Here is a 26,554-nt window from a genome sequence, read left to right as displayed (position 1 = left end):
GATGCGCTGAAGTTCTGTAAGTTTGGTATCTGACTGATACCTAATTGTTTATTACCTAAGCCTTGTATGTTGTGTTTAGGTTGTGGATACGAATAAAGTTACCTATCTATCTATCTAATTTAATGGCTATTACAAATTAACAAGAAAGTAAGTAAGTATACTCGTAGGTTTAAAACCTTCACAATGACGGAAACTAGTTTGAGACAACAAAAAACAATCTCGGCTTAAAATTGCAGTAGTTACAAATTTGCATAACCAGGTAATTAGCGAATATTAAAAGTTCCACTTAACGGCAAAAGTAAAATTAAAATAAGAGCAAATTCTGGGGCCTCCCAAATATAGCTAATTGCAAATATTCAACCAAGATCAACGTAGCTGGAAATGAATGAAATAAAAAAAGATACACTCACATATGAAACGTCTAACTTATGTTTTTCTTTTTCCGAGTAAGTATTCACTTTAGGTAGAATTACCTAAGTACGAGGTACAGTCACGGACTTTAATTGTAGATCCACTTCTAGCTCATTTTATACTGGACATCTCATAGTTAAGCATAGTTAAGCTATGACGTTCCGAGCTAGAAGTGGATCAACATTTAAAGTCCGTGACTGTACCTACCTAGGTACAGTAATGCAGATAGCTTCCATGAGTCAATCGAGACTTTTTGTGTCAAATGCTAAGTATCGTTCATAACTTCTGAAACGATTACCTAAGCATGTAAATAAAATTATATCTGAAACTATTACATATTTCCCAAATTGGCTTGCACATCTAGCATCAAAATAATATATCCGTTTTAGCGCATTAAAATTACAGTTTATTGTTTTGAAATAAAATGTTTACAGTTTTAATATTTACGAAAATAAGTTTTATTTTATTTGGAATCGTTCCTGTGAGTCAATCAGCCGTCTCACTAGGAATACGGACGGCTGATTATTTTTGTGACTTTAGTTTTTGTTTCATATATGATGAGGCACATCTCATTTGCGCGCGCATACATAGCGGCAGCACTGGCCTAACCACTTAACCTAAACAAGTAAAAACAAACTTAACGAGCCATCGCCTCAAGTACTGTACATAACCTTATTTTCCTATATCGGTTGGAATATTTCATTGCGTTGCTTCATTGTATGCTCTTGGAGTATGGCTGGTAGCCGCAAAAGTAAGCTAAAAGCTCGTCATGATGATGCTATGAATACATTATTTATACTATAAACTGGATTGATTATATTTTTATTACATTGAAAGTTGACTGTTCTAAATAAAGCATCATGGGCGTCATGGCATGGCAACTCATCAGTACTGTACCTAACTTTAGGCCAAAAAATATGAGATAACGATTATTAACTTTAGAAATCGTCTGAATACCTTAATTTAGTTCTAAATTAGTGCAATCCGAGTTGTAAAAAATGTTTGAAAGTAGTAGTAGAGAAAAATTACATTGTTCCTTGGACTTTTAAACCAATTGACGTGACGTAAAAGGAGCCCACCATCATCTAAGCGCACGGTAGTGCGCACGCCAAGATATAGTATAGGCATTATAGTACTAATTACTAACAAAATAAAAAAAAAACTCTTCGAATGTTCATTGGTATTATGGTGTTCTAATATATCCCCATCCCATCACAATATTAACATTTCAACTCCAATGACCGATCACATCGAGTGTAGTTAGGCAAAGGTCACCTTTTTAGGGTTCCGTAGTCAACTAGGAACCCTTATAGTTTCGCCATGTCTGTCTGTCCGTCCGTCCGTCCGTCCGTCCGTCCGTCCGTCCGTCCGTCCGCGGATAATCTCAGTAACCGTTAGCACTAGAAAGCTGAAATTTGGTAGCAATATGTATATCAATCACGCCAACAAAGTGCAAAATTAAAAAATGGAAATAAATGTTTTATTAGGGTACCCCCCCTACATGTAAAGTGGGGGCTGATTTTTTTTTTCATTCCAACCCCAACGTGTGATATATTGTTGGATAGGTATTTAAAAATGAATAGGGGTTTACTGAGATAGTTTTTTGATAATATTAATATTTTCGGAAATAATCGCTCCTAAAGGAAAAAAAAGTGCGTCCCCCCCCCTCTAACTTTTGAACCATATGTTTAAAAAATATGAAAAAAATCACAAAAGTAGAACTTTATAAAGACTTTCTAGGAAAATTGTTTTGAACTTGATAGGTTCAGTAGTTTTTGAGAAAAACACGGAAAACTACGGAACCCTACACTGAGCGTGGCCCGACACGCTCTTGGCCGGTTTTTAAAGTAGGTTTATCTATAAATATCAAAAGCTGTTGAACCGGATTACATTTATATAGGTATTGTATCTTTATTATAGTTATATCTAAAATCCATAATTTATTGCTTTGATTTACAGATACTGTGGGTGGAAAAATCTAGGAGCTCCTATTTCTTAGAGATCAGAATCTCTAAGAAATAGGAGCTCCTAGATTTTTCCACCCACAGAAATTAATTAGGTAAAAAATATAATGTTAATTTATTTCCGTATACGGAACATCAAGTTACAAGATAGGCTTGCATATAAAAAGCGATTTCTGCGATGGCTCAAGGCTATATTCAACGGCAACGGCATAGAGACGTCTCTGTACTGTACTTTAATGTAACATACTTACCTATAACGAACACGATAAAAAATACAAAATTCAGGACTTGTTGCTTTTTTTAAACACCTAACTATTCTGTGTTAGAAAATAATGCAAGAAGTGGTTGATGATGAATATTTAGATAGTATATCTAGAGGGTTAAATGTAATTACAAATACAACATACAGCGGACTCCCTTATATTTTGACATCTTTCACCCGGCTGTTATGATGGCAGGATATCTAGAGGAAGAGGAGGTAGGACCTTCCTCAGGACTGCTCAGGCTCATCAGGCATTTAGTCTCATTAGTAAAATCTTTACTTTCATAAGTATTAAATACATAACTAAACCAATTATATGGTAATTTAATTCACCATAGTAAAATTCTATTTCGCTGGCGATTACTAATTATTCTATGTTACCTATAAATTACTAAATATAAGAATTTAAAGTAGAGATCTATTATAAGGAAAGCGCTAATACTTAAAAGCGAAAGCGTTTTCACTTTAAACCACTCCTTTATCAAATAAAAATACTTATCTTCAAATATTAGGTAACTTAAAACCAAATCTGTTTTAAATCTTGGGGACAACGACCCAACGACACATCGCTACTCTATTTAATCAGCATGACCAATATACAAATCATAGTCTACTATGAGATCCAGTAACAAAACAAATGAATACGGATTTGTCGGAAGACATATGAAGCTTTTCTAATCGGCGAAATAATCGTCGCGCGGCGCAGTGTAGATCCGTGACACTGCGCGAGCGCTCGCCTGACGCGACCGAGGGTGGACTGGAAGCTCAACAGTTCAGTGCATGTGCACCTAATAAGGGTGAAGTGGGTGGAATCATATGAACTATAATTGGTGGAATAGTCTATAGTGATTAGTGATAGGTGTTTGCTACTCGATGGTTATTGGAAATCTCTTTTTTTAGAGGGTTATTCGTTTCTATTATTGCAGATTTTGGTGATATATGAATATGTGTGTATGTATGTAAACAAAATATAGTCTGACCAAAAAGAGTAGAAATTAAAAGTGGCAACATCGTAGTGTCGTCCCGTTTTCTCAGACATATTGATTTGTGAGGGATGTCACTATAATGTTGCTTTTTTTTAATTTCTACTCTTTTTGGTGAGAAAATCATTTTTGTTAGGTATTTACTTAGAAAATTATACACAAATAACCCGAAAATTATTGAAAATAAGTTAATAACATTGAAATCTGCTCTTATTTTTTCACGGCATGCAGGCGCACTGAAATTATTCCGGCATGACGTCATCCGTTCATCTAAGTACGTACTAGATTATTAGATTAGATTCGCTCGTGTATATATATGCATTAAAATTATCCTAATGTACGCATGATTGCCATAAATAATTTAAATAACCTGATGACCGTGAATCAATGTACCCTCTTATTGACTGCCAAAGTACCTACCAATATTTACAAAATCAATTAAAAACAGACCAACGTACGAACAAATCTATTTTGTGATATACTTTACACCTACCAACAAAAATAACATACAATTAACAAGAATTAATTATTTTTAATACTATGAGTAAGTACAATTAATTAGAAATATATTATAGAGGAATTATACATGCTGCGCCGGCCCAAGTAAATGGGATAAGGCCAAGCGGATGATGAATTACTTTTATTTTTTTTACCTACTGAATTACGAAGACTTAAATACGATATGATGGAGGATTCTCTTTCAGCGATATACGGATAGGCAAAAAGCAGATACCTTCGGGCTTCACACAGGGGCTTCAGCTGTTTAGAGTGCTGAGTTACTGAGTGTAGATAAGTTAGTTAGTTAGAATATTAATTAAATATTAATTCTTCAATGCGCGAATTACATTTGATCAAAGTTTCATTATTAAATTAATTGAGATCTTGGATGATAAATATGTTATGCCATATGCCAAATTATTTGTTTATAATTTATTTAACCCGTCGCATTATGGAAATCGGATAATTTAGATAGATACTTAAGTACTTATAATTAAATTTATTAAGAATCTAATCGTTCAGGAAATATGAAGGCGGTTTTAACAAATAGTTAATACTTAATAGTTGCCTAATTTAGTTAATACCTAGAAGCTTTAATAATTTTAATGTACACAAATAGCAACTCCTGCATACTCGGGAACACATATGTATCTATTATCAATCATTTGATATTTTTTGCGTTTCTGCAAAACATTTTTTTGTCTACGGCGAATACTTAATGGGGCGAATTTCAAAATCAATCGAAAAAATTACGGAACAATGCTTTTTTATTAGGGTTCCGTAGTTAACTAGGAACCCTTATAGTTTCGCCATGTCTGTCTGTCCGTCCGTCCGTCCGTGGATAATCTCAGTAACCGTTAGCACTAGAAAGCTGAAATTTGGTGTGTCAATATGTAACATATCAATCACGCCGACAAAGTGCAAAAATAAAAAGTGGAAAAAAATGTTTTATTAGGGTACCCCCCCCCCCCCTACACGTAAAGTGGGGAGTTTTTTTTTCATTTCAACCCTATTAACGTATGATATATAACGTTAGATAGGTAGGTATTGAAAAATGAATACGGGTTTACAAAATTCATTTTCTGATATTGTTAATATTTTCGGAAATAATCGCTCCAAAAGTTAAAAATATGCGCCCCCCCTCTAACTTTTGAATCATAAGTTTAAAAAATATGAAAAAAATAACAAAAGTAAATAGAACTTTGTAAAGACTTTCTAGGAAAATTATTTTGAACTTGATAGGTTGAACAGTTTAAAAAAAATACGAGAAACTAGATACAGAACCCTACACTGAACGTGGCCCGACACGCTCTTGGCCGGTTTTTATATTCGTAAACTTATGGCAGCCGTATTGTGATCCACAAAAGCGCAATGATTCATAACATATAATATAAATACCTAATTTGATCTATAACATAAATCGAGGTAACAATAACAAGAAAAAATATTCTTAATTGAAAATATGTATTACTTATGGATGTAAAAAATCCTTCGACGATCACATTTATTTATGGACACATCTTTCTTAATTAAAGCTTAATGACGATGACACAAAAACTTGCTGTAAGAAGCCTCATCAGAATCGGCTCAGCAATTAAATCAATGACAAAATATTTTTTGTCGACCCATCGCACAGTCGGAGTCAGTGTTATGTAATTAATTATTACTCATACTGGATGCCATAATTCGTTCTGTTAAAAAAATTGATTTTAAAGGTTTGTGGTATCTATCCATTAAGCTTCACCTGCGTCCACGAACAAATTTAAAAATAAAGTATTGGGCTTTATATTTGGTAACGTATTTTCTTTAGCTTGTGTATTTTTTTTATGGCTACACGAATAAAGCTATCGTACTCGTTTGTAATTATTTAGCCTAAAATAATTACAAACGAGTATATGAAGGAACTCGTATTGCTTTAACAAGCGAAATTACTAATGGAAACGTCTACCAACATTTAAACTAGCCATTGCCCCAAGTTATCAACTTATCATACTTACACACATTTTTGATGTTTGAAAGTAGCGCGTTCGAAAGTAGTAAATTTTATCAGAGATGCCCTATGTAACTTTATAGAATAAGATCGTCAAAGATTATTCGCTGTCAGAAGAGTTTGCTAAAACATATCGCCAATCACCATGGTAACATTTTGAATAAATACGCGGATTCCCATAAGTCCGGTTACCAGCACGTTTATGTGTAATCCTCTAGCTATTCAATTACCATAACTGGCCGCAGGTGGCAAGCGTGACATCGCGGATACATTGTCTCGAGCATGCTGGCTATTTCCGTGATTCTAATTAAGCTTTGTAAAAGCTGCGTGAATGTACAAGGGAATCATCGCGAACGTCAGCCTGAAGGTATGCAAGGGCAAATGACGAGTATATTCAAGTTTTACAATATCGAGACGGAAAGCGTATAGCTACTTAAAATATGTACTTGGCAATAAGGACGTGTAAACTTATTTTTAATATCATCATATTCAATATGATATAATACCTATATCTTTTTGCAATTTTCGTTACTTATTTCACGTTCACACCTACTTATGATGAAAAATTCAACATACGTCCCACTACACAAACAAAACTATTCTAGTCCAAGCCCCTCCTATTGTTATTAAAATTAAATATTAGGTAAGTATTAGCAATGCCTCACATAAACAAGAGCATTATGCACATGTATACCTAAGTAACAATCATATACGTTCTTTCAAAAACATCTTTAGATGTCTGTTAGGAAAATTGTACCTCTGCTCGATTATAAGTATCTACCTAATATCTATTCGCCAGTCTTCGCTTTTTCTGATCAATCGTTTAAAAGCTCTTGAAGCACAATATTGAGTGTTTGCGCATACCGCATACCTACCCATTAAAAACTAGCTTTGCCATAAAAAGTGAAACTGTGGTCTTGATTAGATTTATTCGCTCAATTGAGACTTTCACCTGGTTACTTTAATTGACTGATTTATCGCCATTACTTTATCGATGTTTGATTTTAGCATTTGCCAGTTTTAAAGTAGAAGGAAATTGGAAGCTTTTAGTTGCTCACTCGTTTTATTTCTATAGCAGCTATTAAAAGTCTGTATCTAATAATTGGCAACGAAAACTTTAAGAAACTCTAGGTCCATGGGGCCCCAGCGCGAACAAGTTGTTCACAGAAATCGCGAAGCGTCTGGTTGAGGTAACTGGTGACCGAAGAGCTGGCGACTTCCTCGCACAACGTATCAGCATTGCGATACAGCGAGGAAATGTCGCCAGTATCCTTGGTACAATGCCTCAAGGGCCTATTTTAGACATTAGCTAGCTTTTAAGTTTAGTCTTAGTTTCTTATATAATTATGTAAATATGTTCATGTAAATAAAGAGAATAGTTCATAATTGGCAACCCCGCAAACCATCATATACCTACTCAGTCACTGTGGGTACCCAGGTAGCTGAAATATTTATTCGATTGGGCCATATGACTATTGTGTATTTTCTGGCTTTACGCCCAGGGAGGACCCCATGCTCTGAGCCCGAAACACTGCAACTGTATTTAGAGTTCTATTCGGGTGTATTTGTTTGCTAAACATATATAGAGCTGGTAAATATATACCATTTACAATTTAATACCTGAGAGTAATATTTAACATACTAACATATTTATTAATTAATGCGCAAAATCATTCCGCCTAGGTGTAGTAATTTATGATATTTATGCACGAAATGTACGATTGAATTACATTTATCACGCCTATTGCTAGTTTTACTTTAAAACTTGATTCAGTTTCGTATGATTAAGCTATTTATACACTCCTAAAACATTTCATGTAGGTGGTACGAATCTATTTAATAATAAGTGATTTTTCCCATTAAGGTATTAATTACATTATGCCATTATGTTTAATTTTAATTAGTATCAATGTATTCTAAGTTTAAGTTTTATTCCATTTGCATAAATTTTGCAATCTTCACATGGTGGCTATAGATATCGAACAGTCAGTAGACACTGAAACTCATGCCAACGAACTAATAAAGTAAGCACATTTTATGTACTTAAGTAGTTAGCTATTTCTTAGTTAAAAAGAGATTTCTTTATGAGTAGTAAATACGCACATATAAAACATGATTTTAAAAATAAAAAACTGACTACACTAAACATTTCTACGCCTTGTGCTATTCAAATTACTCAGTGAAATGAAATGAAGTGCCAAGCAAACATGAATAAAATATACCAGTGATGAACGAAATAAACATGGAATCCAACGGCCAATTAGCAATCGACACTAAAAGTGAGAACGAAGAAAAAACACCAGAAAAAATAACCATAACCATAGACAAAACTGATGGCGGGAAAACTGAGACCAACGGAATAAAGCCTCTAGAAGTGAAAATACAAAATGGCGGGGAAAAAGGAGACTCGAAGGACTTGTTGGGAGTTCCGCGGAATGGACACCGCATGTCCTTTATGGAAGAAGAGAGTGCGAAAGAGAGGATGCGGCTGTCACTTCTGAAGCAATGCTCTGGGATCCTGAGGCAAGGAGATCAGAAGTACAATAAGGAGTCGCTGCACAAAGCCTTTCAGGATGAGGTAAGAACTTACGCTTTAAAATTATAATTACTTAAGGTAAGTTTTTAAGTAGTAATTTTATCTCAATCAATGTTCAATTTCAAGACTAAATTCTTGAGTAGGTACCTACTTGACTTGATCATAATTCTCTAAGGACCACTTGCACCAACGAGAATGGAGGGTTAACCCACCATTTTATATGGAATTTGACAGATGACAGCCCACTAACCCTGAGTTAAGTGGTTGGTGCAAATGGGCCTAAATGAATTTAAAGCTACTTAATTTTGAGTAGGTACATATAAATAAAAGACATTCATTAGTAGATAAGTACTACATAAGTACAAAAATAAAACTGACTTTCAAAATAAACAATAAGTGGGTAATTTGTTACACGAGTTTTTAGTAACTATGACCTTATATGCGCATTTCGAAATATATAATGTTTGTATATGTAAGTTACCCGTCTGTCGCGTTAACGCCTAAACCGCGGCGTCGAAATAACGAGTCGTCAACGGAAATCCGTCTGTTAATCACATTAAGCTCTGCTCTACCACAGTCGCTACATGAGAATCAGCGTCTCAACCTAATTATTATCTCATTGATTAGGTATTTTTTTTTAAATGCTAGTCGCGTATTGTGGAACAACTTACCAGACCCTCTAGCACAACTTGCCTTGTCGCACGCGAGTCCATACTTGAAATCGCGCATAATGTATGGACTCGCGCGCGACAAGGCATGTTGTGCTAAGGGGTCTGTTAGTAACAATACTCATTTCTTTCTTTTGCAAAATATAGCAAAAGAAAGAAATGAGTGCTTAAAATTTTGTATGTTAGGAACGTCCCAAGACGACCTAGATGTACCTACCTAAATGTATACCAAAACAATACAATATACAACCTACTGATTTACATTCTCCAAATTCGATTAAGGTGGTTTTATTTAGTTTAAGGTCGTAATATAGATAATGTGGTTGCGGGGTGAGCGTGACTGGTTTTCCAATTTGGATCTGTTTTTACTTTAGTTAGTGTTTACTGTGAGTTCACACATTGGTGTCTACTTATGTCTTATTTATGATAATGACCCCGAGACTCTCTTACTGTTTTCAAACACGTTACTATATTTTTGATGTATGCTAGTATTACTTTCAAATAAACTATTAACGTGAACCCGAACTCGTTGAGGTCAGTGCGGTAATAAATTGTGGTTAATGGTACGTGCCGAAAAATATCGATTAATGCGTTGCGACGCGTTTGTGTAACGTAACGTGTCTAATTATATTAAAATGTTTACTAGTTTTATGTATCATATTAACAAGATTTTCGTCTTAATTATGGCAGCCAGTCAGTGATTTCCTTTTATATGAACTCGCGTTGAAAGTTACCGCCAATGTTATACTGCACTTATGCCAAGAGTATCAAGATCATGCAATTTATATTTCGCGCAACAATTGATACAGTTGCATTTTTATGGCTCAAAAGTAACTCAAAATCTCCGGTTCTTGCGCAAACGGCACGATCGACAATATCACCTAATAAGGACAGTAACAGCTGTATTTGTGCCTTGTAAAAACCGCCAAGTACCTCATCATCTTTTACGAGCCGAAATTACAAGTTTATATGACGTCAATCATTGCAATGTGAAATGACATGGCGAGTCCACTGCATTTTTCACATTTAATAAAAAAAAAACCACAGCATTACAGTTTACACTAAGGCACCACACATTCAAGTGGTAACCATAGTTGCGGTACTTGTATTGTTTTATTTTTATCTACTTACATAAGTCTTCTTCTTCTTTATGTGTCATCTCCGCCCAGGAGGTCGGCGACCATATATCCGTCTCTCTATTTTCAGTCATGCAAATTAGTTTGTCTATGCTGATCGCTTTTAACCAGTCTTTTATATTCTTACTCCATGATATGCGCCTTCTACCACGGCCACGCTTCCCTTAAATTTTCCCTTCAATTAAGGACTGTATCGATAAGTATAAGGACAAAACAAACCTCGTCTAAATGTTGACATGTGCATAATTTTATATTATTATGTTCCGAGAGTATGATCTGAAGGTATTGGTAAGCACTATTTGATATAAGAAAGTCTAATTTTTATTTTATTTTAGAGACTTTATGGTACTTTCATTAAGGTCTAGCAAATAAATTTCGGACAACCCCTATCTGGCTTAATTTGAGAATATTTCAATGACTGTTTGCACGATTTCAACATTTTCAACAAACAAAGGTTAATATGCTGCCAAAATATATTCTTTAAGAGTCCTCTTCATGGTTTTTCAATTGGGTACTTGCAGAATAAATGCGGTGAATTTATATAATTAAAAAAAACGCTATTTTGAGCAACGTTCCGGATTGTCGTAAATTTTTGATGCAAGCAGGATGAGAGAAACAGATAAAAAAATTAGCCATAGGCCAAAGTCTAATTGACATTCACGGTGTTTGAACAGTGCCTAAACCAAATCGATATAAACAGTGTATGATAGTTAAATTCGACATCAAAGTCGGAGTTAGAGGAAGCACCATGCCACATTCTCTAAATGGCCGCCATACACAGATCCTGAACTTTATTTCTTAAAAATAACTATGGCTAGACTATGTCCAGATATTCTGCTTTGTGGATCATATGTCGTTGAGGTTCACACAGTACAATTTTTTTTCGCAATCGTATCGTTTTTTACGCACTTTGTGAATTTTCTAGTAGCATTTGTCCGGAATCGTAATTGTTACTCGGGAGGATTAAGTCAATACTGTCTAAACCACTTGCTTTACGTCGAGTTTCTAGGACAAAATGTGAACCTTATTATGTGCCTTATTAAGCCTATGTCTTGTTTTAAGAAAAAAATATAATAGCAAATAAATACGGCTACTCAAAGTTGTCCTCATACTTAACGATACAGTCTTTATATTAGGTTGTATTTATTCAATTCCAATATATATATGTCGCAGTAAGATAGATAAAGCCGTTATATAGTTATAACCCTAGGGATATAGTTATATGTCGTAACATAGTTAAACGAAAGCGATTAATTGCTATCTTACTAGGAATATAACTATAATACGTTACTAGTTTAGTGATATAATTATATGACTGGATTCAGTTTAGTGAAATGATTGTAGCCAGGATTACGGCGGTGCGGCGGAGGTATTAACCCTAGGGATATAATTATATGCCGTAACATAGCTAAACGAAAGCGATTCCTTACCATCTTACTAGGGATAATATATTAGGAATAATATATTATAATTATAATACGTCTCTAGTTAAGTAATATAGTTACATTACTGGATTAAGTTCAGTAGTATAATTGTAGCAGTGTAGTGCGGGGATGCAGTGGAGACGGGGGCGGAGCTTACCCGCTACCACAAGGCAGTCGTTCGGCATCAGTTGTCGTTCACGTCACGGTTGAGTTTTCGTGCATAATTATTTATTGAATTTTCGCCACTTTTTCTGTGATATCGTTATGTTACGGCATATAATTATATCACTAGGGTTATAACTATACCTCCGCCGCATGGCCGCACTCCTGCCTACAATCATTTCACTAAACTGAATCCAGTCATATAATTATATCACTAAACTAGTAACGTATTATAGTTATATTCCTAGTAAGATAGCAATTAATCGCTTTCGTTTAACTATGTCACGACATATAATTATATCCCTAGGGTTATAACTATATAACGGCTTTATCTATCTTACTGCGACATATATACACCGTGTTTCACTTAACACTAAAAACCTGAAAACAGTTTGTTCAGAATCGAGAGTAGAATCGATTGAGCTATATCTTGATGGGGGTAATATTTTTATTTAAATTTGTATTATTAGTTATTTTTTACGTGCCTATTCTATTGTACTCGTAAGACAACATTGTGTATATCGCATTGCTAGAGGTTGTTTACCTTTTTCAGTATTTAGGGGTATTAATACTGGCTGGTTACTTGGACGATTATTTTTTCCTCTACGAGTTTGACGTTGTTTGTCAGTTTAATCTTAATGTTTATCATAAGTCATAACAAATTGAACTCGTACCTAATTACAACCTTGTCATTTTAAATATTGGGTTTAAATTTGCTTACTGCGATTACCTGTCCAATTTGAAGTTTACTGTGACAAAGTTTTAAAGTGTTTTACAGTGACATCTTAGCTGTCTATTGGTAAACCTTATGTCGTTGCAGTAACGTACACAAATAAATAGTTTTATGGTTTATGGTGGAAGTTAGCAATTATTTTATTGAGTGTAGAGCTAAAAGTCAAGTAGAGCTGTACAGAAAATTAAAAATTCAATTAAAAAAAAGTAACCATCAGATTAAAAGATAAATACTCTAAATGAGTTTAAAAAAATAAAAATCAGTTGGGGTGTCTGAAGTTTTGAGTGTTACCGGAAATTTTTCTCTATTGTTGATACGATTTCTAGGTCTTTTTTCATTATTTCCAGAACTCTCAAATTTGTTACTCTGTTAGTCCATTTTATTTTATATATCCACATCAGGGGCGGCTCACTCCGCGATTCTATCGCCGCGCTACAAGTACATGCTGGCGGCCGCGAGTTCGCGGCCTAATCAGGGGTGGCGCGCGTTCTCACGGAACGCACGTTCGCACTTTCTATTGTTACATTACGTCGCGAGTTTTTTTTAAGGTTCATATGCGATGTCCACGTGTGGAATGGCTAATAATGCTTAGTTAAATATACATCATGAATAAAATAGGACAATCTTACACAGATCTTATTGATTAAGTCCCACGGAAAAATCCAATAAGGCTTGTGATGATGAAGGCTTAAACAAATATATATAAATACTGTATATATAAAGAAAGCACCCAAGACTTGAATATATAGTATAACATTTTATCTGCGAATTAATTTTTTTTAATCCATAGGCAACCCTATCATCCGACGCTGCGCACGTGCGGCTCGTTTCTTTGTTAGAATTTTGTAGGCATTTAAAAAGGCGGCATTTCGTGAACATCAAAGCAGTGGGCCTTCTGTACTTGTACTATTATATATTCTGTGTCCACATTACAAAAGCTATTAGTTTCTTGACCAAATTTTTTAGGGTCCAGCTTTCGGAACCATACATAAGAATGGGGATGATGTAGGTAACATTTGACCAATCGCCATCTCAATCTTAATTTTATTCTCCTGTTAGTCAGAAGTTTCTTCATTTTCTGGAAGGTACATAAGTAGATGCCTATATATTTAAATTTTACTTGTGATGAAGTGATGTACTCGTACCTATACTTATAGTGCGACACTAATATTCGCGTGCGATATGATGTCATAGGTGGCAGTCATGAATATAGGTAGGCTTGAACTTCAGCTTAACAAAGGATCTGAACCAGATTCCTAATCACATGTCATTATTTATACTGTTACCAACTTACCATGAACCTTCTTTAGGAGCTTTTTGCGATCGATTTCACTTTCATTCATCGTCATCGTTGAAATTTAAATTAACCCACATATCGCATTCATATTAAATAATGAGAACGAAGAAGACAAGCTTAACACAAATCTGCTGTCGTTAAGTCATTTGTTCCCACAACATTGAACGCCAGTCGTTCTTATTGTTTTTATTTTAGAGCGTAAATGTCGTAATCTACTCGTAAGAGAAAGGAATATTGACGAGTGGAATGGAAGTTTTAAAATTTTGCGGTAAAGTCCAGTTTTTCCGATGGTGGATTACCATAGTACTTATTTTTCTATTGATTTTAACTATCAGTAGGTAAGTAAGTATAGACACGTCAATAAAATTATGCTGATTACAACGGAACATACATGAAATCATGAATACAAGTAGACAGATCACATAAAACTACTCAAGTTTCAGTGTTACCCTTAGCAATTAACGGGTTAAAAGAAAATGAAATCGTGATATTGCCGTGACAGGTTGCTAGCCCGACATCCAAACCATAATTAATCTACCTAAGTAGTAAGTATTTATCTATCTAAGTAGTGAAATCGTGCAAAGTGAACTATGATTTAGACGTACCAGCATCAGCTGCCTGTCTAAAACGAAATAATAATAATAATAATAATTGAACCGTGTAGGTACTAGGTACTATAGTCAACTTCTATGTATAACCCCACGGGAGGGAAGGCGGAATTCTTAACACTTTCGGTGCCGCGACACATATTTGTGTCAATTTTCGTACAAAATCGCACCTGCTGGCTTTGAATGTGTTAACCCGTCACCATACTAGTGTGATGTTACAACTGTGAACTTTGCTTAGCCTAGCCACAAAGGCGAGGTTGATCTTTGTAAGGTATCCCCAATATTTTTTTATTTTATTTGTTACTAGCTTTTCCCTGCGGCTTCGCTCGCGTTATAAAGAGACAAAAAGTAGCCTATGTTACTCTCCATTCCTTCAACTATTTCCACATAATTAAAGGGATGGAGAGTCACAAAATCACGTCAATTCGTCGCTCCGTTTTGCCGTGAAAGACGGACAAACAAACAGACACACACACTTTCCCAGTTATAATATTAGTATGGATTAGCATAACCCAGCAGATAACTGTCACGTCACGTTTGTTTGACGTGACAAACTTTTGAGGAAACCAAACCTTTAACTTGCGCGTTTTAGTGAACTTGCGCCTACATATAAGAGCTTACAGGAAACTAATTTAATCAACCTCACGTCGTAAAATGTCTATTTTATTTTATTTCGCAAGCATGCGGTTCGATTTGATTCGCGAAAGTGAATGGGATCGATTTGAATGGGCTATGTTTGCGCAAGTCGGATCAACGCGTTATGTGTTCATTGACCATTTACCACGTATTGGATCTTCAGAAAAAAAAAAGAGTTAAGTGCTGCTTTAGAAGCTACAGTAAAAACATCAATAGACAATAAAACGGGTATTATAACGAAACGGAACCTTGTGTCAATTTTGTCTCATGTCTGTCTACAAGTCACAGATATTTTTCATTGAACTTATTTTGAATAACGGGAGATTTTCAGAATGTTCTCAAAGTTTCATGAATCATGATTTTGTAAATTGTTGTATCACAAAATACCTTGCAAATCTTGCATGATGATACTTACGATAATGTATTTTCTTATAAGGTACAGCGGGACAAATCTCGACTGGGGGGTCATTGTAACTAATCCATTTTTTCTATTATTACACTATGATGTTGAGTTCTACATGTATCCACTGAATACGCCTACCATATAACCGGTGGATACTCTATTTAATAATTGCAAACATTGTAAAACCTGAAAAAAATCACAACGACTGAACTATGCTATGCTATGACTCGTAAACCTTGCATCTGCGAGTTTACAAAAGAATTGTTGGTTTAATCGACGATAAACAGTTAACTTCAAAATAGTCTGCACGATTCCTATATTGCTGTGAACTTTAACGTTAATTTTGTAAGTAATTTCCGTTTTAATGGCAATTTTCTGTGGTCAGTAAAGGTTAAGTACCTAATATGATATTGCGAATATTAGTTTAGTGTGCCAAATTGCCAATTACATTTAATGACTGTTCGAACAATATTTGTATATTTACCGACATATTTGAGATTAAAGATTAAGAAACTTCAAAGAACTTGTGGATGGTTTTATCTAGTACAGACATAGCCGGTTGTTCCAATAGGGCACATAGGTACCCTAACATACTCCACCATATCCTAAAATATGATATGATACAACTTTGACCCATTGCAAAAGCTTTGAAATTTCAATACGTTTCCTATGTGACCATTTATGTTTCCATGTTAAATTAAAAGGGGTTTCTCCTTTTTCCGTAGCTATAAACAACATGTTGATAATTACGAAAACACCCCAGAGAAACATTATAGATCAAAATGTAGCCAAGTCTAACCTAAAATATGTGCATTATCAGTTTCTGATTGCTGATCCTGCGTCCGCGCACCATACACGGGTCATACATTATTCATCCACACATTTTGGTGCGAGCAGGACAAAAAGCGAATTCGTTAGCTTAGATTGAGTGGTGTGGCGTTGATGGACTGGTGCCCTGGGCAAAAACGGTGACGTGTGGCTCTGTGATATAACAGGCTCGGTTTAAATGGTATAGTCATTTTTAATGGGCAAGATTTATAGATAATGCGAGTCTGAAATGAGACATGATACCTTTTAGATAGTAAATGGTCATCATAACATAAATAAACGGAGCTATGTTTTAGCTTTTCTACTGAAGTATCTGTGTAAAGAAAATAATTGCATTCTGACTATTGCAATGACAATTTAAAAATATTTTTATGTGAAGTCATGATAAAGTCCTTGCGACATACTTTACTCGTATGTCGTTTTCATTGCATTGAACAGACTATTTTGTAATACCCAGTCATCTCTGTTTTTATGTTTTGTTACATACAAAGAATCAAAAAATGGCTTATATTTTTTGCAACACATTGCTTATGTCAGCCTCTCAATCTTTCTAATATTATGGCGTACTTGATCATAGAAAACTGGACAGGATTTACCAGTGGCAAAATGTCTTGCTATGGTATCGCAAATTTTCAGTGGCAGACAACATAGTTAAAATAAAACCTTCTGGTACGGTGAAAAGTTTTAATGATTTACATAGTTATAAGTTTGACCTGTCACCTGTCACACCTGACAGCTGGCATTGGCGGAGCTATGACCATTGGCCGCGCCGGACTCGACTCCAACCAATGGCAGTGCGTATATTGAATGACCCAGATCCGTCAATAGAGTATATATATGTGCTATGTAGTATATAGTTTTTATGTACTTACCTTGAAGGTGTTCAAAGAAGTTTTTCGAGCGTGTCGGTTGCTCTATTTATTATAACAAAAAAAAAATTAGCTAAATTATGTCTAATTGTTGCCGAAACGATGAAATAAGACCCCGTCATGTTTTTAAATATAATATTTATTTTTAGGGTTCCGTAGTCAACTAGGAACCCTTATAGTTTTGCCATGTCTGTCCGTCCGTCCGTCCGTCCGTCTGCGGATAATCTCAGTAACCGTTAGCACTAGAAAGCTGAAATTTGATACCAATATGTATATCAATCACGCCGACAAAGTGCAAAAATAAAAAATGGAAAAAAATGTTTTTCACCTCACTAGCTCGGAAAGGACTTTTTTATTCTTTAAAAACAGATAGCAAAATCGCATTTTATCCACAAGAGTGCAAAGAATATTTGAAATCAGAACGTGTCATTAGTTACTTTTTTAAATATAATTTCTTGTAAAGGCATGTCCCAGACAAGACAATTTTCTCCCTGTGCTTAAATTGTCTTAACAAATCGTGTGATTTGAACGTAAAAATAATTTCATATCGAATTGTATCCGACTAAAAACATTAAATTTATACAATTTTATAACATGATTTTACCATAAAACACTTGAAATCGTACAAGAAATTGTATTTTTGACTTTTCCACTGTACTTATTCAGAACGCACCTTAAGTAACATTGCAATCTCAAAACGCGTGAAACGGAACGCACCCAGATAGATTTTTCTTCTTGATTCTTAATTTGAAACTTTTGTGGTGTCGGTGGGTGCATCGTGGAAATTGTAATAAACGCAAATTGACTAATTTCTGTGCAATTATGTTCCAGTTGTTTTTTTTATTGCGTGTTTCCTCGCTTTAGTGAGGTGAAAAGTTATGTGTTACACACGGGATGCAAAGTTATTTTACCTCGTGTGTATTGCAACACTCTACGCTCAGGATTCTATTTTTGAACTACTCGCTTCGCTCAGGATTCTATTTTCGAACCACTCGCTTCGCTCGTGGTTCGACCATAGAATCCATTCGCTAGCTCGTAGTTCAACCCTAGAATCCATTCGCTAGTTCGTGTTGCAATTCCACACTCGGTTAAAATACAACTATTATTAGGGTCCCCTACATGTAAACTGGGGGCTGATATTTTTTTTCATTCCAACCCCAACGTGTGATATATTGTTGGGTAGGTATATAAAATGAATAAGGGTTTCCTAAGATCGTTTTTTGATAATATTAATATTTTCGGAAATAATCGCTCCTAAAGGAAAAAAAGTGTGTCCCCCCTCTAACTTTTGAACCATATGTTTAAAAAATATGAAAAAAATCACAAAAGTAAAACTTTATAAAGACTTTCTAGGAAAATTGTTTTGAACTTGATAGGTTCAGTAGTTTTTGAGAAAAATACGGAACCCTACACTGAGCGTGGCCCGCCACGCTCTTGGCCGTTTTTTTTTTACTTAATGCATTAAAGGCACAAAAGGCGGCCTCAACACTAAGCGCAAACAGAATATAGGGCAGATAGAGCTTAACAGAAAAATTGTAATTAATGAACAGAAGATACTGTCAACATTTCAGGACGCTCGTTTATGTCTATTTACTAGGCTTTAAGGCAACTGATGTGGTACTCCACAGTTAACTGGGTTGAGTAATGAAATCAAACTAGGTAGTAGATAGTAGATTGTTCATAGAAGCGAAAATGTGTTTAAATCATACTGTGTTAGATGCCAATTTCGTCTTCTCGATTGGATCCTATCAAACCCGCTGCAAATAAAACTGAATAAGATTAAGAAACATGTTGAGTCGTGAAACAATAAACTGTGTTAAGGATAAGGCTGTAAGCTAGCGTAGAGGTCGCAGCGTATGATTGAAATATATCACATGACTCAATGTAACAGTTCATAGGCAAACAGCTGGATATTACAGGCTGTAGTCTAATGTGCCCGCTATAATCGCAGCCAGCGACCTACATCCTCCCTCGTTTGTCATGAGGCAATGCTGATACCTACTCGAGGACTAGCGAGCATACATTACATGTCACACGGTAACTTTACCAACATCGCATCTCTCTCAATTGCTTAATTGTAAACGCGGTGCTATTATTTACTTTATAAAGTTCATAATTGATAGCAAGAGGGAGAGAAGTACGAGAGAGATAAAATGTACTGTCGATACGTGACACGCTTTGTAGGTCGATAGAGAGATATAATCTAATAGCTTACAGCTGTGCCATGAAACGTAGATAGTGTGATAGTAGGTTTTGATTTTAATACGCCTTTATAATAACATGTGCTCGTGTAGCCTGTAGGGGCAAGGCTCGAGGGAACGTCATGATTCGTTTGACTCATGGGGTGTAGCATTATAACCAATCGCTTACTAAATACCAATAATTATTAGGGTGGAGCGAAAAAACACTTTTCTGGAATTAGCAAACCTAATAGTTATCAATCAATGCCCCTTAGTCTATGAAGCCTTTGTGCAAATTTTCAGCTTTTTAAATCAACATCTTTTGCCTCCGCATTAGGGTTGAAATTTTGAAAATCTCATACAAACCTAAAAATTCAACTTTCAGATAAAAAAAAATTTCGACAGTATTATGTTTAGTATATGTTATTGATACATATCATTATGAGAAACTACAAAAAGTTGCGAAAATAGCGTCATGAATCGCCAAAGTTTGTCTAGTTTCAGTACATTCGCCAAAATAGCCGCTAAAATACTGAAAATTGGCGATTTTTAACGCTATTTTCGCAATTTTTGGTAATTTCTTGTAATAATATGTATCAATAATGTATACTGAACATAATACTGCCGAAAAACATTTTTTATCTAAAAGTTGAATTTTCAGGTTTGTATGAGATTTTCAAAATTTCAAACCTAGTGCGGAGGCAGAAGATGTTGATTTAAAAAGCTGAAAATTTACACAAAGGCTTCATAGACTAAGGGGCATTGATTAATAACTATTAGGTTTGCTAATTCCAGAAAAGTGTTTTTTCGCTCCACCCTAATAATTATATGAGTAGGTACTAACAGGTCTTGAATTTCGATATTAGCATGGGCTAGTTATTTAAATTGCTTCATATTTAACATTAACACCCAAATATAAACTTGTATCTACAGTCCTTCCGGTAGTACCTACACATAACCAAGCGACAAACGTAGCACAATTCATCAATAGCAAGATGAGATTCAAAATAAGATTAATATCTATCAAAAATCAATTAAGACACTCCTTCATGTAAATATCGGCGTCAATAGGTGAAGTAGTCAAAAATACACCCGATTTCAGTCCACATTCACAAATTACCTGCCAAACCATATTTATTTTTTAAATTTCTCGAGCCTCTGTTCTTTCGCGAACTGTGTAATACTGGGGACCTGGCAAAGACTTGTAGTCCAGTTTCACGTAAGTTTCGTCATCCATTATAATACAGGTGTTATTTTCAGACAAAATTGAGTAGTACTACTTCCGGACACGTTTCTTGACAGATGCATTGCGCTTATTCTTAGCGCTTAAAAAACCTGGGCTGCCACTCTGTAGTAATCTTGGCCCATAGCTCGTTCAGCATTCGGCAGATATGACCAGTCTAGTCCCACTCCAGCTTGGCTGCTTCCCGAATTACATCGACAATTTTTGTTTGTGAGCGCAGCGTGGTGTTCCGAATAAGATCCGCTAACTTAACACCTAATATGGTGCGCTTCGTAACTCGCTGACAAACCCCTAGTTAGGACCTCTAACTCGCCGTCAAATACCATCAAGTTTGTGCACCGTAGGTGAGAATTGGAAGTACGCACATGTCCATGAGTCTCGTCCGCTTAACGGACAGTGGCAGACTACCTTTCGTGAGATATTTTATGGATCAATAGCATCTCCGCGTTTTCAGTCTGTCCAATGCTACTAATGCACCGAAGTATGGCAGGCAGTAACTCTGCAGCATCGTAACCGAAGAGTTGCAAATAAACATAAAGTCATAAACGATTTGATGACGGGTTAAGAATTTCACCACCCCCTTTCTTCCAGTGGGTGTTGTAGAAGTCGTATATGCGATTCAAGTTAAATTGCGGCGTAGGCGAGAGGCTGGCAACCTGACACTGCAATGTAAAATTTTCGTTTCATTACATACCCCTTAATTGCCAAGAGTGACTCGGAAACTTCATGTGTTTTGCCTACCCCTATAAAAATAGGATACGGATTTATAGGAGGCGTGATTGTATGAACGTATGTACCTACGTATGTAATAATTTTGTAAAATTTAAATTTAAATAACTCCCCGTTCAGGTAATCTGTGGGTCTGCATCACTGTATTAGGGTTTAAAGATCGAAGTTGAAAATCTGATGTAAAATAATCGTCACGGGGACTTTACACGTATCACAAATACGTCGACATCGGCGATTACTTAGGTAGGTACAAATGTTTGGCCTTTTCATTTAAATATATTTTTTGGATGTCTAAATAATTTCTCTTTGTAGCACGATGGACCATTCCGATACTCGTCCTCAATTTTTTTGCGATGTCTCGAACAGATAGATATATATTAGATGCAAACGCCTTTACTATCTTTTGGTCCAGTTTTGGGTTGGATGGACCTGGTTTTTGCCCTGGTCGTTGTCGGTCATTGAAAGTACAGTCTTCACCGTACTTATGGCTTAGTGTGGGGGCAGTTTGAACTGCCCCCACACTAACCCCTTCCGTTTGTGCTAGTTTTCGGTATGTGATACCTTTTACAGTTCACCATTTGTTCACAATCGATTTTCGCTGTTGCGTAGTAAGGCCTTGCATTTTTTTATGCGAACAAAATGTGAACACCAAAAAGGAAATCAATTCTGTGATCAATGTCATACAATTATGTCTAATCAGCTTTCTTTTTAAAGCTCTGGATAGTTTATGATGCCAGGATTAAGTTGTATTTAATACTTAGGTAACGATACAGTCTTTATAGCATCGCCGAAGTTGGTGTCAAATAAATTTCCTGTGAAGCGGCTCTCACGGATTTGGCAATGTCCTCTATTTGTAGTGTTTATATTTATTATTAAAAAACTGAGTAGATATATAACTATTTCAAAATGTAACAAATATTACTTAAGTGTTTTATTACTTAGTTATGGCCTAGGCAACCTACCAGTATTGGCGAAGTAAATACATTGCATTGCATTTGTACTCCGGAACTATTGAAGAGCTTTGGCGTGTTTAAAAGCTGTACGTGTGACGCGAACCATACCTACTGTTTAGTGGTAATAACACCGGTAGTGGTAGTATAATACTACCTTTGTAGCTATTTCAATTATATTCATACAAAACAATACAAATCAACTAATAATCGTAGTCTATGAGATAAATTCCAAGTATTGCACTGCGGACGTTGCTAACTATACTTGTGGAGTATTTATTCGTGAGCCGAATTATGTATAAGGTCCAATTACACCAGTTTTACGCAAGTTCGCTCTAATGAAGTTTGACGACTAAATTCGTCATTTCCAACGTAAGATTAGGGTTCCGCTTTAGTAGGTTCTTTGCCTATTTTATCTCAGAAAAAATATAGGTAAAGGTACTTATACAGTTTTTACTTAATATTAGAAAAGATATTCAAACAGCTTCTACTGGGGTGGGATTTCATTTAATATTCTGTTGGTGCAAATTAATTCAAATAAGTAATTGTGTCGCTTTACTTCAACCTCGGGTAAATCTATTCTGCTATAAGGTTGATTCTTTTTCAGACTATATATACATATTTTTATACAGAATCAACCTTAAAGCAGAATAGATTTACCCGAGCTTGAAGTTAAGCGACACAATTGTCGAATATACAATCAGGTACAAACGACAACACTCGTAACTAACCATCGGTAGACTTTATGCTGTTCGTAATAGGGACTACAAATGTACAGTTAACAGTGTTGTCGATAGTACCTTCAAGTAAAAGTCTCTTTCAAAATGGTGAAGTATATCATATGAAATAGTCATTTGCTCAAATTCATGTAGAAAGATAAGACCTAGATGTACCTAATCATGTTTATTTATTTATTTAATCTTTATTGCACAAAAGAAAAATCAAAAAGGCGGACTTAATGCTTACTGAACAAAATATAATACGGAACCTACCTATCAATTACAAATATAAGCACTAACTAACCACCAAGATATTTCGTTTTTTACGTAAAATTTCCTAATTAAGGCGTATATAGCCCGAACAGACAGACTGGTGATTGATGGTTTTAATTATAGGCTTTTTACGGAAACTTGTGAGCCTAGTCAAAGTGACAACCGTTGACGCTACGTGGCGAATGGCGATTGAAACGCAACTTGCTTTGTCGCACCAACACGGAAGGTAAAGAGAGCCACGCCACAGTATAATAATGAAGAGTACTATCGTACAGTATGGCCACTCCCGCTCCCCGCTGAAAGTGCCGCCCACCCCCTCTCGGTTACCTCACAGTTACCGCCTGTCAAAAACGCCAAGTCGACCTGTCATATTTCACTCATACAAGCATAGTACGCGTTCACCTACACGAGCTTAGACTGTGTGCTAGGAACGCCACTCTTTCATATACATATTTGATCGCCAGTGTCCGAGATGTGGCCACGCTACGGAGCGTAAGCAGTTGAGATGTTGGCTAGATACCCTGCGATAAAGACTTACAGGCTGCATAGGCGCTGCAAGCGCGGTGATCTGAATATCAGAACTGGATAATTTAAGGTTTTTATTGCTTAATTGGTACGTATTGACGATAAACCGGTATGTTGTTGGATGCGGGGAAAATACATATGTGGCTTTGCATTAGAGAAGGGAATGCAGATGCACCTGAAGCGCAAGGAACCTTCAGGCATGACATGCATGTAGACATTTTTTATGCAAAGAGTCTCGTTTCAGAATAAACACAACTCAGGTCTTGGGATACCGTATCTTATTAAATATGACAGCGTTAGGTATCTTGTAGTTTTGTGGATAAGATTTTTGATTGATGACTAATATGAAAATGACTAATAGGTAGAAATAATGCTCTAAGAAAGGTGTAGAGGGAAATGCTTGAACAATTGTTGATGTGGTAACTTTGGACTAGGAGGTGAACATATCATTTATGTCGCTGGCCGTACAGCTTGAGCTATTGAAACCAACTGAACGAAAATGAAAAAAAGAAACGAAATACAATACAATGATAATAATAGTCAAAACAAGGCAATCAATCATTGTATTTGATTTAATTGCGATCGCGGTGATTGATCAGGACGAGTGAGATAAAAAAGATCTATTACACAAGTTTAAGAAGCCTATACATGTTTAAGTGTTACCTACCGCATTTATCTTTACGACTCCCTACTCATCTTTAGTTTTTGTAAACTCAAGAATGAGCTTGATAACATTTCAGAAAAAAATATTCAATTCACAGAATAAAATATTATTTAATAAAAGAAAGGAAACTTAAAAAACTCCGTAAACTTAAAAGTTGACGAAAATTCTATAGTAACTAAGTAAAATGTAAATGGCGTACTATCAGCTGCCAAAGTGCATGGCGAATTTTTCAATGAATTCATTCATAGTTTCTTCATGCACTTTTGCAGCTGATAGTACATCGCAGGATTAATTCGCCCTTGTTCGATCCTAGAAATCTTCCAGGGAAATTGTATTCTGTGTTTTAAATTTAGCAAGGTTTTGATATTGAGATGATTACTTTTGTATTTTGTACGAGCGGGCCACTGCAAGTCGCATAAAGCGTTTGTGACGGCTAGGTAACCTGAGCCTACCATACTAATGTGTTATTAACCCCAGCCAAAGTATCATGCTTCCAATTTTATCACTTATCCACGTGGATAAGACATCTGTCACTCTCACACTGACATATCTGCCAAAGCGTGAAGGATGCTTTATCCACGTGGATAAGTGATAAAATTAGAAGCATAATACGCCGGGGAACGCCGTTGTCAAAAATTTGCTACTGAATTAATAATTTTCAATCTGTTAATTACAGTTTAAATTGCCAGGAACAGATCTGGAACAAGGCGCTTGTTGAGGGGTTAATTCTGTTTTGTTTTTCTTTACGATCTGACAAAAATGTACCTATATAATACATACGGGACAGAAGTAAAGCAGGCGTGAGAGGTGATACTCAAAAACGTAACCATCAAACTGGATGTGATACGAACATTTCTCGACGATCAATGCATTGATTGACTATTGTTAGTAGCTGCTTCGATTGTAAATGGGTGCTTATACACGAAGAGGGCGGTGCAGGAGCTCAGACTGCATTCTTATACCTGTCCAACAGCTAGATTAGCATTACCCATGCTGGTGGCCTTATGCTTATCTGATGCATTCGAGTTAAATAATCCATTAAACACTTAAGTACAACTTTTTTGAGCTACATAGCCGGAAATTGTCAGGCGGTGCCATGTCACTAACTTTCAGCTTTGTGTACTTTTATGTCTATGCGTTTATAATTTTTCCCCTCACTAGCTCGGAAACACGTGTTTTGTCCTTTAATACCAGCGGGTAAAAACGCATTTTTCCCCTCACTAGCTCGGAAACACGTGTTTTGTCCTTCAATACCAGCGGGTAAAAACGCATTTTATCCACTAGTGGGTAAAGTAATTTGACCTTGAATAAAGTCAAATTTACTGCTTTAAAATTGATAAAAGTAGGTGAATCTAGTAATAAAGATGATTTACCACCTGTGGAACTACTGGAAGCAGTGATAAACGCATTTTTTGCGTTGTAGTTTCCTCGCTATAATGAGGGGAAAAGTTTTGTGTTACACTCGGGTGCAAATGTATTTTACTTCTCGTGTGTTAAAAAACTCGCAAGTTCAGGATTCTATTCTCGAACCACTCGCTTCGCTCGTGGTTCAACTATAGAATCCTTTCACTTGCTCGTTTTTCAATTCCACACTCGGCGTTAAAATACAACTTTGCCCCCTTGTATAACAAATAACTATTATCCACTAAGTAGTGGGTTAAGTAATTTGACCTTGAATAAAGTCAAATTAACTACTTCAAAATTGATAAAAGTAGGTGAATCTAGTAATAAAGATGATCGATTTACCACCTGTGGAACTACTGGAAGCAGTGATAAACGCATTTTTTGCGTTGTAGTTTCCTCGCTATAGTGAGGGGAAAAGTTTTGTGTTACACTCGGATGCAAATGTATTTTACTTCTCGT

General features: G+C 35.7%; 1 protein-coding gene across 7 annotated transcripts in view; it reads left to right on the top strand.

Moving 5' to 3' along the window:
• The first annotated feature begins 3,376 nt into the window (after positions 1 to 3,376).
• Positions 3,377 to 26,554, top strand: part of LOC125242243 (NADPH oxidase 5) — a 58,639-nt gene continuing 35,461 nt past the window's right edge. Inside the window, exons 1-2 of one of the 7 annotated variants that reach the window (XM_048150987.1) lie at positions 3,377 to 3,439; positions 8,289 to 8,686. In XM_048150987.1, the coding sequence (XP_048006944.1) occupies positions 8,336 to 8,686 (351 nt within the window). In that variant the 5' untranslated portion in view covers positions 3,377 to 3,439; positions 8,289 to 8,335. Of the gene's footprint in view, positions 3,593 to 8,174; positions 8,687 to 26,554 lie in introns of all 7 variants that reach the window. The other 6 variants (XM_048150981.1, XM_048150985.1, XM_048150982.1 and 3 more) reach the window with 6 other exon arrangements.

This window comes from Leguminivora glycinivorella, chromosome 2, assembly GCF_023078275.1.
Source record: "Leguminivora glycinivorella isolate SPB_JAAS2020 chromosome 2, LegGlyc_1.1, whole genome shotgun sequence".
Taxonomy (NCBI): domain Eukaryota; kingdom Metazoa; phylum Arthropoda; class Insecta; order Lepidoptera; family Tortricidae; genus Leguminivora; species Leguminivora glycinivorella.
Note: the sequence above shows the minus strand (reverse complement) of the source record. Positions and strands in the feature narration are given on the sequence as shown.